At 35.2% G+C, this 12,275-nt stretch overlaps 1 protein-coding gene across 1 annotated transcript; it reads left to right on the top strand.

The window, feature by feature from the left end:
• Positions 1-3,213: 3,213 nt before the first annotated feature.
• Positions 3,214-9,316, top strand: pm20d1.2 (peptidase M20 domain containing 1, tandem duplicate 2). Its single transcript, XM_016245192.1, has 13 exons — positions 3,214-3,483; positions 3,659-3,745; positions 4,504-4,739; positions 4,821-4,907; positions 4,983-5,116; positions 5,206-5,325; positions 5,496-5,571; positions 5,665-5,726; positions 8,128-8,206; positions 8,288-8,359; positions 8,612-8,777; positions 8,871-8,970; positions 9,056-9,316. The coding sequence occupies exons 1-13, from the start codon at positions 3,264-3,266 to the stop codon at positions 9,183-9,185; spliced, it is 1,569 nt and encodes a 522-aa protein (XP_016100678.1). The 5' UTR covers positions 3,214-3,263; the 3' UTR covers positions 9,186-9,316.
• The last annotated feature ends 2,959 nt before the right edge of the window (positions 9,317-12,275 follow it).

Here is a 12,275-nt window from a genome sequence, read left to right as displayed (position 1 = left end):
TATTCAAATGCTGTTTCCCAGCTATTTTGTTAGTACCGAGTAACTCGAGATTAGTTCTGAGGCCAGTCGCAGCACATGCAGAGATTCTCTGTGACTGAAGGCCATCAGCTCAGCTGGTTTGCACGTTTATCTACACAGACCACTGCTCCTATTCACTGAATAGACAATCTTAGGACACAGATTATTGTATTTTTATGTAATATTTCTTCTGTATGTCAAAGTTTATATTTTTGACTTTGCTCTGTCAAGCTGTCAATGATTAATAATTCAAACATTACATAAAAAGAACCAGTATCCAAATGTTTATGGATCTGTCTGAGAGGATAGTTAGCCCAACAAAATTATCCTGCCAAGTCATCAAGTTACAGAGAGCAGATAAAAACTTCTTCAAAACGACATAGCCTATATGTAGTTTATAACCTTGTTATGTATTTTACCTTTGTCGCATTGCTCTCCTTTGTGTCAGACTCTAGTCAATAATTTCCTTGGTTGCATAAAAAGTAACCTTGAAAGAAAGTGCAAACCGGAAAATAAATAAATAATTAAAAATAATGTTCACTACAACATTACTGCATATTAAAGAGGCACTGTTTTTAAGTGGTAGTCTATGCAGTGTTAGTGCTTCATATTATACTATAATTTAATTACACAAGTTTGAATAATGAGCTGAGCCTCAGTTTAAGGCTATTATGGCCCGGTTTCACAGACGGGGCTTAGCTTAAGCCAGCACTAGGCCTTCGTTAAATTAAGATATTTAAGCAGCACACTAAGAATTAGTGTGTAAAATGCCTCAGAAGAAAACGTTACATGTGTGCATCTTGAGGCAGAGCAACGGAACTGACATATTTTAAGATGTGTCGGAGCAAGATATTTTCAGTCGAGACAGCTCAAACATGCATTATAGTCTGGGACTAACCTTAAGCCATGTCTGTGAAACCAGGAGGTATACGTCTCATATTAAGTGCAGCCTTTCAGAAGGAACCCAAATCTCATGCACAAACAGTCATTCATTTACTTCCCTTTTGCTTTTCTCCTAATGTCTGCAATGAATTTTGTTTTACCTGTCATCTATAATTCTGGCCTACGGGTGATTATTATTGTGCAAATCAAATGGTCACATAACTGAATGTTTTTTTCTAAACTGTAATGTAGAAAATTTGTTAATATTGATTAATTGTTATTATCAATTTAAGCTATTTAAAATATTTTGTTAACAGGAATAAAATACATATGTATTTATAAATAAAATATATTTTAAAATTACAAAAAAAATAAAATGTGTACTGTAAACAGATTTCTTTCAAAAATATTAAAAAATCTTACCAACCCCAAACTTTGGAAAATTACTGTAAATATATTTTCTAAATTTGCATGTTGAAATGGTGTAAAATTACATAATGGATTAAAAAAAAAGTTTTTTTCATGATATAAATTTCTTTTTTACAATATCTTTAGTTAGTTTTCCCTGGGTGAGTCAACATTCTGCTATATTAAAATACAAATCACAAGGTTACTCATGCCATACCAATGGAAATGTTAATAAGATAAGTAACATTTCTTGTCTTCATGCAAAACCACAGTGATTGCAATTTTTTTAAGCTGTTTTAGTTTTAAAAGTTCAAAAGGGTAACCTATGCATCTTCTGTCTGTGCAAAATACTCCTTCCAATATTTCAGTTATCTTCAAGATTTTTGTTATTGAAAAAAATATTCAAATGCTGTTTCCCAGCTATTTTGTTAGTACCGAGTAACTCGAGATTAGTTCTGAGGCCAGTCGCAGCACATGCAGAGATTCTCTGTGACTGAAGGCCATCAGCTCAGCTGGTTTGCACGTTTATCTACACAGACCACTGCTCCTATTCACTGAATAGACAATCTTAGGACACAGATTATTGTATTTTTATGTAATATTTCTTCTGTATGTCAAAGTTTATATTTTTGACTTTGCTCTGTCAAGCTGTCAATGATTAATAATTCAAACATTACATAAAAAGAACCAGTATCCAAATGTTTATGGATCTGTCTGAGAGGATAGTTAGCCCAACAAAATTATCCTGCCAAGTCATCAAGTTACAGAGAGCAGATAAAAACTTCTTCAAAACGACATAGCCTATATGTAGTTTATAACCTTGTTATGTATTTTACCTTTGTCGCATTGCTCTCCTTTGTGTCAGACTCTAGTCAATAATTTGCATAAAAGCATAAAAAGTAACCTTGAAAGAAAGTGCAAACCGGAAAATAAATAAATAATTAAAAATAATGTTCACTACTGCATATTAGCATATTAAAGAGGCACTGTTTTTAAGTGGTAGTCTATGCAGTGTTAGTGCTTCATATTATACTATAATTTAATTACACAAGTTTGAATAATGAGCTGAGCCTCAGTTTAAGGCTATTATGGCCCGGTTTCACAGACGGGGCTTAGCTTAAGCCAGCACTAGGCCTTCGTTAAATTAAGATATTTAAGCAGCACACTAAGAATTAGTGTGTAAAATGCCTCAGAAGAAAACGTTACATGTGTGCATCTTGAGGCAGAGCAACGGAACTGACATATTTTAAGATGTGTCGGAGCAAGATATTTTCAGTCGAGACAGCTCAAACATGCATTTTAGTCTGGGACTAACCTTAAGCCATGTCTGTGAAACCAGGAGGTATACGTCTCATATTAAGTGCAGCCTTTCAGAAGGAACCCAAATCTCATGCACAAACAGTCATTCATTTACTTCCCTTTTGCTTTTCTCCTAATGTCTGCAATGAATTTTGTTTTACCTGTCATCTATAATTCTGGCCTACGGGTGATTATTATTGTGCAAATCAAATGGTCACATAACTGAATGTTTTTTTCTAAACTGTAATGTAGAAAATTTGTTAATATTGATTAATTGTTATTATCAATTTAAGCTATTTAAAATATTTTGTTAACAGAAATAAAATACATATGTATTTATAAATAAAATATATTTTAAAATTACAAAAAAAAATAAATGTGTACTGTATACTGTATATATATAATTTAAAAACCGTAGCACACAACCAAATTACTAAAACTTAAATTAAAATTATAAAGAAAACGGTAAAAAAAATAAATAAAACGTAATTCAAAATATTTATAAATACTTGAATAATATAAATAATATTACAAAAATTTTTTTTTACATGCGATTCTAATCCACAGCAGCAGAGGGCGTTACTGCGCATTCGGTGAGGTATTAAATAAACATGAACTCTGGCCATGAAATGACTGTATTTTGCACTTCCTGAAACATGACAGGCTATAGCGCTCGGTGGAAATTATTTAAGTTTCTCAAAGTGCTGCTGTTTAGTGTCATATTTTCGATTACAGTTTTGTTCCTTGTTGCCACAGTTAGGACGTTTACATTTGATGCGGACGCTGGGCTTCAGTTGGGAAAATGGGAAAATACAACAGCCATTTCTCTTCATTTAAGTCCACAACAGAGAAAGAACCTGCTGGCAAATTTCAAAGGTAACAAACAACGAAGAACACCTCTCTGTGCCGATTGCTAAACCAGTTCGACATGCAGCTCATCACGTGACGGGAATGGATGGATCAGGAAGACGGAGATAAAGGATGTGCTGTCAACTACTGCTGCTGTAGATGTTACAAATGTTATAATGTGTTGTTTTCGTCTCTTTCATAGCGGCCATTCAGATTCCCACTGTGTCATTTACCGAGACTAATGTGAACACGAGCGCGCTGCGTGAGTTTGACGGGCTGCTGAGGAAGGGTGAGACACCATGCCTCTTACACAGCAGCAAACGCAAACTGCTGCCCCATTATCTTTTCAGTCACGACCACAATATTTTAATTATGAACTAATTTTAATGACCAAAAACCTAGTTAGCTGTGTCCTGCATTTCGAGTCCAATCCTGTTATCACTTCATCTCCCCCACTACAAAAAATTAGGCATTTTATAAAATTGTACACATGAAGTGACATAATGTGGACCTTTTCTGCAGCATGAAAAGCCAAAAAAAACCCTCATATTAAGTTTTCTCAAATTGTACAGTCATTTTAGATTGGACAGCATTCGACAAGTATAATTTAGGCTAAATCTGCAACCCTATTACTTGCATTCTGGTGTATTTTCATTAGTACTTTTTAACCTAGAATATCATTAATATGTAATCATTCAATATACTGTAAATATATTACATATATATTTAATAATTAGCATTATGTAATTAAAACAAGTTAATTTTTATGTTCAATGTTTATTGCTTGAAAACATTGTAATATATAATACAAGGCTTTAAACTTTTACGAACTTGGTAACAGGATAACAAAAGCCACAAACATATATAAAATAAAAAGTATTTTTTTTAAAGGCAAAGCACTTCTTTTGACATTGTTTATAAATTTTAACCATAAAAAAAAACTGCTACTACTTACTAATTAGCTGTATTCATGTAAATCAGCTACTTGTCGTTTAATAGTGATAAGATATTGTATTGAGTGTTATTTAAGAATATTTCCTTTCTCAGTCTTCCCAAAGATCTTCTCATCCAGTCTGGTCCAGCATGAGATGGTGGGAAACTACAGCCACCTGTTGACGGTACCAGGAAGCGAGCCTGATCTGGAGCCGTACATGCTGCTGGCACACATTGATGTAGTGCCGGCCGATGAGGCGGATGGGTGGGATGCTCCTCCTTTCTCTGCTCAAGAGCTCAATGGCTTCATTTATGGACGAGGAACCATCGACAATAAACAGTCTGTGATGGTACAGTGAATCAGCACTGCATCCTTTTTCACATCTGCTCAGTCCAACCTGATGCTAACTGTAACAATGTGTGTTTTAAAGGGGATCCTTCAGGCGTTGGAATACCTGCTGGAACAAGGTTACACTCCTCGGAGAAGCTTCTACATCGGCTTGGGTCACGATGAGGAGGTCAGTCTCAAGTGAATTGACTAGTTGTCGTTTAGAATACTTGTTTATATGCACTTATTTATATGGTTTTGTCAGGTGAATGGTTTACACGGGGCAGCCAATATCGTGAAGCTCCTGAAGAGTCGGGGGGTGAAGCTCCAGTATGTTTTAGATGAAGGCCTGGCAGTGTTGGATGGTGTCATAAGTGGCCTGGATGGACCTGCTGCCCTGTGAGACTGCTATTTTGAGCTGTTCTACTAGAAGAGTCATTTAGTAATTTAATTAGTGTGTAATATTTGCCCTGTGTGTGTTTTTGTAGAATAGGTATCAGTGAGAAAGGTCAGGCCACAGTAAAGCTGAGTGTAAGCAGTGCTCCAGGACATTCATCCATGCCTCCCAGAGAGAGCAGCATTGGCATCTTGGCGTCAGCAGTCAAAAGGCAAGCAGAAACACCTAACTTTTTTTTTAGTAGTAAAACAATTAAAAAAGATTAAAGATGGATCCAAGTTATTCTCAAACCAGCTACATGACGGCAGTATTAGACTAAGCTAAATGTATTTAAATGAAGATTTATTGTACGTAATGCTATCTATTAATATCTTTTCCCAGATTGGAGGAAAATCCAATGCCCAGGCTGTTTGGTTATGGTCCTGAGCGTGGCACGTTTGAACACCTGGCCCATAAGGTAAAATGCTACAAGCAGAGGATTTTGCAGGCCACATTTTATGAAATACTGACCTGTATATGTGAAAACCATTTCTCTTATTTTCTTTTGTAGTTTGGTTTGCCTCTCAGATTCATCATGTCTAATCTGTGGCTCTTCTCTCCGCTACTCAGCAGGTAGCTCATATTGGTTACCTTAATGCAGTAACTAATGTCATATCAAAGTATATTTTATACAGGATTTTTCCTGCATTGAAAACTTTTTGGACCTCAAAAGACAATTTAATAATGGTTATGGGATTTTTTCCCCTCTCTATATGTCTGTTATCACATCCCATTCTGTAATTTTATATGAAAAGCTTGTTACACAAGTCAGGCTTTAAAGCCCAGAGTCTGCCTTGTACCCACCCATATGATAATAATTAATGGTATTGATTTGTGAAAGAAATTAATAATTTACTTCCGCAAGAACACATTAAATTGCTCAAAAGTGACAGTAAAGATGTTTCATAATGTTACAAAATATTTGTATTTTATGTAAATGCTCTTCTTTTTAACTTTTTATTCATCAATGAATCCTGAAAAACTGAATTATGGTTTCCACAAAAAGATTAAGCAGAAAGTTTTTAACATTGATAATAATGAGAGAGATATTTTTAATCGCTATAAAGGATCATGTGACATTGAAGACTGGAGTAATGAGTGCTGATAATTTAGCTTTGCCATCACAGGAATTAATTACCAAATAAAAAAAATTATATATATATATATATATATTAGGGCTGTCAGTCGATTAAAATTTTTAATCAAATTAATTGCATGATGTGTTGATTAATTAATCGCAAATTACATTTCACTGTGAAAATGCCCCCAAAAGATTATTTAAAGCTAATTATGTGTTAAATTAGAAAGTATTAAGTAGTAGACATTACAAATAGTAGCTTTAGAAATAAATATTTTATTTGATTCAACATAAAATTTATTACACATAAATGTTTAAGTTACAACGATCTATCATAAACTATCAAACATAAAAGATGATAATCTGAGAAACATCTCAGTTTTTTTTTCATTCATGCAATGGAAGTCATTGATAACCAAAACAGCTTTATTAGTGTCTTCAAAATACCTTCTTTTATGTTTAGGTTGTGGTAAATGTCATTCATTCGATTCGTTCAAACGGCTGATTCATTCAGGAAATCAGTAAACGACTAACTTTATGAATGGGCCTTTGAATCATTGATTCAGCCACTTCGTTCAAAACACGGAGTCATTCAGAAACGAAACACGGCTGTGTTGCTTACAGACGCACAACAATTCTGCTGTGGCTATATAGGCAGGGGTTAAATTGGGATTTATTATGTGGGGGGCTCTGGGGTTTCAGGCTTTTGAGGGGTGCACATGTGTACAAGCCTACAAACAATTAACAGTTATATTGTAACAATTAACAATTATATCAATTGACAAACTGTAAAATATAACAAGTTGAAAGAGTACGGAAGTTCTAAGCGGCCATGCATTATTTTTTTTTTCCTTCTTGTTTTCTCGTTATAACGACTTATTTTCTCATTATATCGACATAACGAGAGTTGTTTTCTCGTTATAACGACTTAATTTTCTCGTTATATCGACATAACGAGAGTTGTTTTCTCGTTATAACGACTTAATTTTCTCGTTATATCGACATAACGAGAGTTGTTTTCTCGTTATAACGACTTAATTTTCTCGTAAGTCGTTATAACGAGAAAACAACTCTCGTTATGTCGATATAACGAGAAAATAAGTCGTTATAACGAGAAAACAAGAAGGAAAAAAAAAAAGCATGCATGGCCGCTTAGAACTTCCGTAAAAGAGCCCTCTGTTATGAACACTAAAATGCTGATCAAAATCATTCTAGATGCTGGCAGTGTACAAAGCTACATCTGTCTGATCAAATTTAAGACCTTTATTAAGACCTGCAAAAAATAAAAATGAATACCATATGAGCAGGGTAGGGCAATGTGTATGGTAACATTAAACTGTAAAATGACTGTAAAAACATGATTTAATTACAGTAGAGATACAGGTTTTCACCAAAACAAAAATATATCTAAAATGATAAACCTCACATTTCAGTCTTTAAACCATTTTTTTAAGAAAAGAGACAAGTCAGAAGTATAAGTTATTATATTAATTTAAACAGGGTTATATGGGCAGATGGGGGGAAACAGCAGACAGGCTTATTGAAAATCCAATTTGATTCTCTGCCAGTAGGAGGCGCTTTTGGAACGTCAAAAGTATAGCGGTTTCTCAGGTAACGGCTGTAAACAAAGCAGCTCTGTCCTCATGAACGCTACTTTATCAGGAGCATTTTTGCCCCAGTATCTTGAATTTTAGGGCATAACTGCATTTATGGAGTTTTCAACAGCCAACTGTATGAATGTAAGATGACGTACAGGTCTGGGGGCGGGGCCAGCGCGTTAACTGCGTTAAAATATTTTAATCGAGTTACTTTTTCATAACTAATTAAGTAAACGCTTTATTAATTAATTGCAACATGTAAGCATGTAAAACCCAGGAAAATCCCTTTCATATGCAGGGTGTTGGAGAGAAAACCTGACACAAATGCATTTGTGAGGACCACAACTGCCGTCACTATGTTTAACTCAGGTGTAAAGGTGGGCCTCTCTTTTTTTTTTTGTATGTTAGTTCACAAAGTAGCATGAAGGTAGATCTGATTACTTCTCTTTCTCTGACAGATTAACGTAATTCCATCATATGCTGTAGCATTTGTCAATTTCCGTATCCACTCAGCCCAAACACTGCAGGAGGTGAGAGGTCACGCCGTTTGCCACAGCAATGACTCATTCAGTCCATCCTATAACTCTGATAGCTCATCTATTAACTTTAGCTCTTCACACCAACCAGTTTCTCATGATTTAAAAACTGATTAACTGTAGATGGGTAGTGAGTAAATGATGACAGAATTTAAATTTAATCAAATCAAATGCTATTTACAATGGTTAATTAAAAACTCTTTCTGTCTGAACTATTTCATAGTTTGATTCATTGTCTTCTTTTAGGTTCTGGAGTTGGTCAAGTCAACTGTATCAGATGAGCGTGTGAAGGTAGAGCTGGTCAATGGATTCGACCCACTGCCCGTCAGCTCCTATGATGAGAATACATTCGGGTACCAGATCATAAAGAAAACAGTGCAGAGCATGTTTCCTCAGCTTACGGTGGCTCCTGGTAAGACAAGTGATGCATTTCTGCTCTCCGCCTCTTACATACATCATTGACTTGTGAAGAGCCTCTTTTAACTGAGCTGATTTCCTCTCACAGGTATCTGTGTTGGCAACACTGACAGCCGTCACTACAAGGATATCACACAAGATATATATCGCTTTGCTCCGTCATGGTTCAAACCAGGTGATCCTCAGAGGTAAGACACAGGAGAAATGCTCTTTGTAATACTGTCCAACTAGAAATGTCACGTTTTTATATAATTAAACATTTGTGTCCTTTAGATTTCACGGTGTGAACGAGAGAATCTCCATTCAGAACTATGAAGAGATTGTGCTGTTCTACTTCCAGCTCATCCAGAATAATGACATCAGGAAGTTGCCGCCACCTCACAGTAGCCAGCATGAGCTGTAAATGGTGGGATGTTACTTACACTGATCTCAAGACACTTAAGTTTTAGAAACTAAGCTCAGGGAGCTTTGTTTTAGCAGATAAGAATTGTGAATAAGAAAAATGTGAATAAAATGAATGTAGGTTTAGAAAAACCACAATGAAGAATTGAAGGTTGTGAAAGATGTAATTCATAAAGATTCTTTCTTGCATTTGATACCGAACAGTTAAAACACAATGTAATCTGCTGGTTGTCAGGTGTGGACAGCAGGACATGGGCATCCATTCATGCATTTGGCAGATACTTTTATCCAAAGTGACTTAAGATATACAGTACATATACAATCTTAATGTCATATTACATACATATTTGTATGTATTTCTGTTTAAACTGTATTATCACCCTGACTTCTAAGTAATGTTTTTTGCCAGTTAGTCCAGCCAAATTACTGTAAGTTTGTTGGCTGAATGACAAATGCAAAACATAAGCAATCCTGACCATGACCAAAAACACCCTGAAGCATTGCTGAACACTACTACACTTCAGCTGAGCTCCTTCAAAAAATTTAGCTATGCGAATAAATCAGACAAAATGGGCATTGTGATGTTTGAAAGTGTGAGTGGGTACAGAGGACATGATTTAATTAGTTAACTCTGGTTTAGTCTGCTTCAAAATGCACAGTTAATATTTTTACTTTGATGTTTTGAACTAACTTTCTTGAACAGCCTGAGCTCTATTATCTGTATCTTACCTTTATAGTGTTTTCATTGATTCAGATGTTATTAAGGTTTAAGTTAGCGCTGTGTTACATTTTCAAAGCTTGCATGATGGGCCAATAGATTAGCGTTAGACTGAAGTGAGTTATTATGGCTGATTATGTCTGGCTCTATAAACATTTACCTCTGCATATCCCTTGCATCCCAAAGCTGTAGCTCAACACAAAGTTATTGTTATTGGTTGTTTAAATGTTACTTTGAATCCTTAGTCATTTTTGCACTGAAATGGACTGTGCTGAGACTGAAAATTACTGTAAATGTTTTGCATTAATAATTTTGAATGTTACATGTATTTTTCATTTCAAGTTTAAATTAATCAATTGCTTTAATAGAAACAGATGGGTGTTCTTTATTATTTATTTGTTTTCTAATGAATATTCAAACATTGAAAAACAACTTTATCTAAAAATGTTTAGAAATGTCACAAGGTTACCAATGCGGTCCCACTTTAAATGTAAAAAATGCAGACAATTAATGCTTAATCAGGTTAGTTTTATTCAGACAGATTAGACAGACTGCACTCCTTTAAGACAACTAAATGTAGCGCATTATTTTAAGAAAGTAGTATTAAATCATTGGGTGTCTGTTAAATTTGAAGAAATGAACAGAATACTTAAAAGTAAAGTGAAAAATGTTTTTGCCACTTCTTGCTCCAAACAGTAAAAAAAAAAAATACTGGCAAAATTCCACACATTTTCTTTGCAGAAGTGGAACACTGATTAATTATTAGGCTAGTCACAGCACAAGCAGCCAGGATTGTAAACAGTCCCATCAGGGCAATGCATCACATAGGTCCCGCCATTAGAACACTGAATGAAGGTCGTAGGGTCATCTGGGTTTATGTATAACCCGTCCAGTTTGCCTACACAGAACTCTGAGGGAACAGCATTGGATGCTGTGGTCTCATCAGGCTCATGTGTTGTATTTGGAGAGACAGGTGAAATATCGGGAGGAGGACATTTGAATTGGATATTTTATCTTTGTTTTCCAGTTATTAATCTCTCTGGAATACCTGATTCTGATTGGTCAGTCATGGCATCCAGCTGTCTGATATTTCCTAATATATAGCTTTGTCATGGCATCACTGTGACTGAAACCAGCAATACTTTCATATCTCATACATTAAACTTGCCCTGTCTCGTTTCATACAATTTCATCTGGTTCTATCTTGTATGCTGGTTATCAACTTTAATGAAAATCACCTCAGAGAACTAAGGAATTATGAAAGTTACTAATGTTGCAGTGTTAGTCTTGTTGCTTGGCCGATCATTTTGTACACAGTAATGGACTACTGTTTCTTAGCAGAAGCTTTAGGTTCATGTACAGGTAAAGGGCAATTATGTTTCAAGTTTCAACTCAAATCAATACTTGAAAGCAAACAGGGAAGTGGCTAACCGCACACTGAATCCAATAAAATCCAATAAAATCTCTTTCAGCCTTATTGGATTCAGTGTGCAGTTAGCCACTTCCATGATGCTTCCCAGTAATAAAAGCTCACTACACTTTAAACCAAGCCCACACATTTGAAGTGATACAAAAAACATTGTTTTTATTTTTTATATTCCATAAATACCCTGATTAGTGTAACACAAAAAGACTGACATTGGCAGGAAGCACAGCGCATTAAAATAAAGGCTACAGTATTTGCATACATTTAATATAATGTGGTAAACCACCCAACAGATTTTCATTTGTAATTCACTTTGCATAAAAGCTATAAATATCTGCTAAATGTTCATTTAAATATATACTATATTAACGTAAATGCTAAATGCCAAGTTTATAATAAAATCTAGATCTGAAAGTAGTTTGAGATTAGATTAATTTACGTGAAATGTATTTATTTATTTATTTATTTATTTATTTATTTGTAATGACCTTATTAACATATAAAGTCATTAACATATAAACCAACTTATATTAACAAACAACAATAGCAAAGTTTTGCTAAACTCACACCCCACACCCATTCTGAACTTCTCTCCATACATTCATCAACACCTCCAGCAACCTCTCTCCTGCACTTCCGATCCATGAAGAGGATGTGTTGGGTCTTCCACAAACAGAAGATAAGGAAAGCACCAGGCCTAGATGGCGTTAGACCTGCCTCTCTGAAATCCTGAGCTGACCAGCTGGATCCCATCTTCACAAAGATCTTCAACAGATCACTGGAGTTGTGCAGAGTCCCTTTCTGCTTCACTGAATAACTATAGACATGTTGCTTTAATGTCTGTGGTCTTGAAGTCATTTGAAAGACTGGGGTTGACCCCCTGAAGGACATTATTGGACCCTTACTGGAGCCTGTTCATTTTTGCTTTTCGGGCAAACAGGTCGTTG

The sequence above is a fragment of the Sinocyclocheilus grahami genome, unplaced genomic scaffold (assembly GCF_001515645.1).
Source record: "Sinocyclocheilus grahami isolate Dianchi unplaced genomic scaffold, SAMN03320097.WGS_v1.1 scaffold747.1, whole genome shotgun sequence".
NCBI lineage: Eukaryota > Metazoa > Chordata > Actinopteri > Cypriniformes > Cyprinidae > Sinocyclocheilus > Sinocyclocheilus grahami.
The sequence above is the reverse complement of the archived record's forward strand: the minus strand, read 5'-3'. Positions and strand labels throughout refer to the sequence as shown.

Excerpts from the sequence above, each read along its gene's own strand:
- pm20d1.2 (XM_016245192.1), top strand. The coding sequence starts at position 3,264 with ATGACAGGCTATAGCGCTCGGTGGAAATTATTTAAGTTTCTCAAAGTG. Across the intron at positions 5,572-5,664 it reads TTGAACACCTGGCCCATAAG|TTTGGTTTGCCTCTCAGATT; the intron begins GTAAAATGCTAC and ends TTTCTTTTGTAG. Across the intron at positions 8,971-9,055 it reads AAACCAGGTGATCCTCAGAG|ATTTCACGGTGTGAACGAGA; the intron begins GTAAGACACAGG and ends TGTGTCCTTTAG.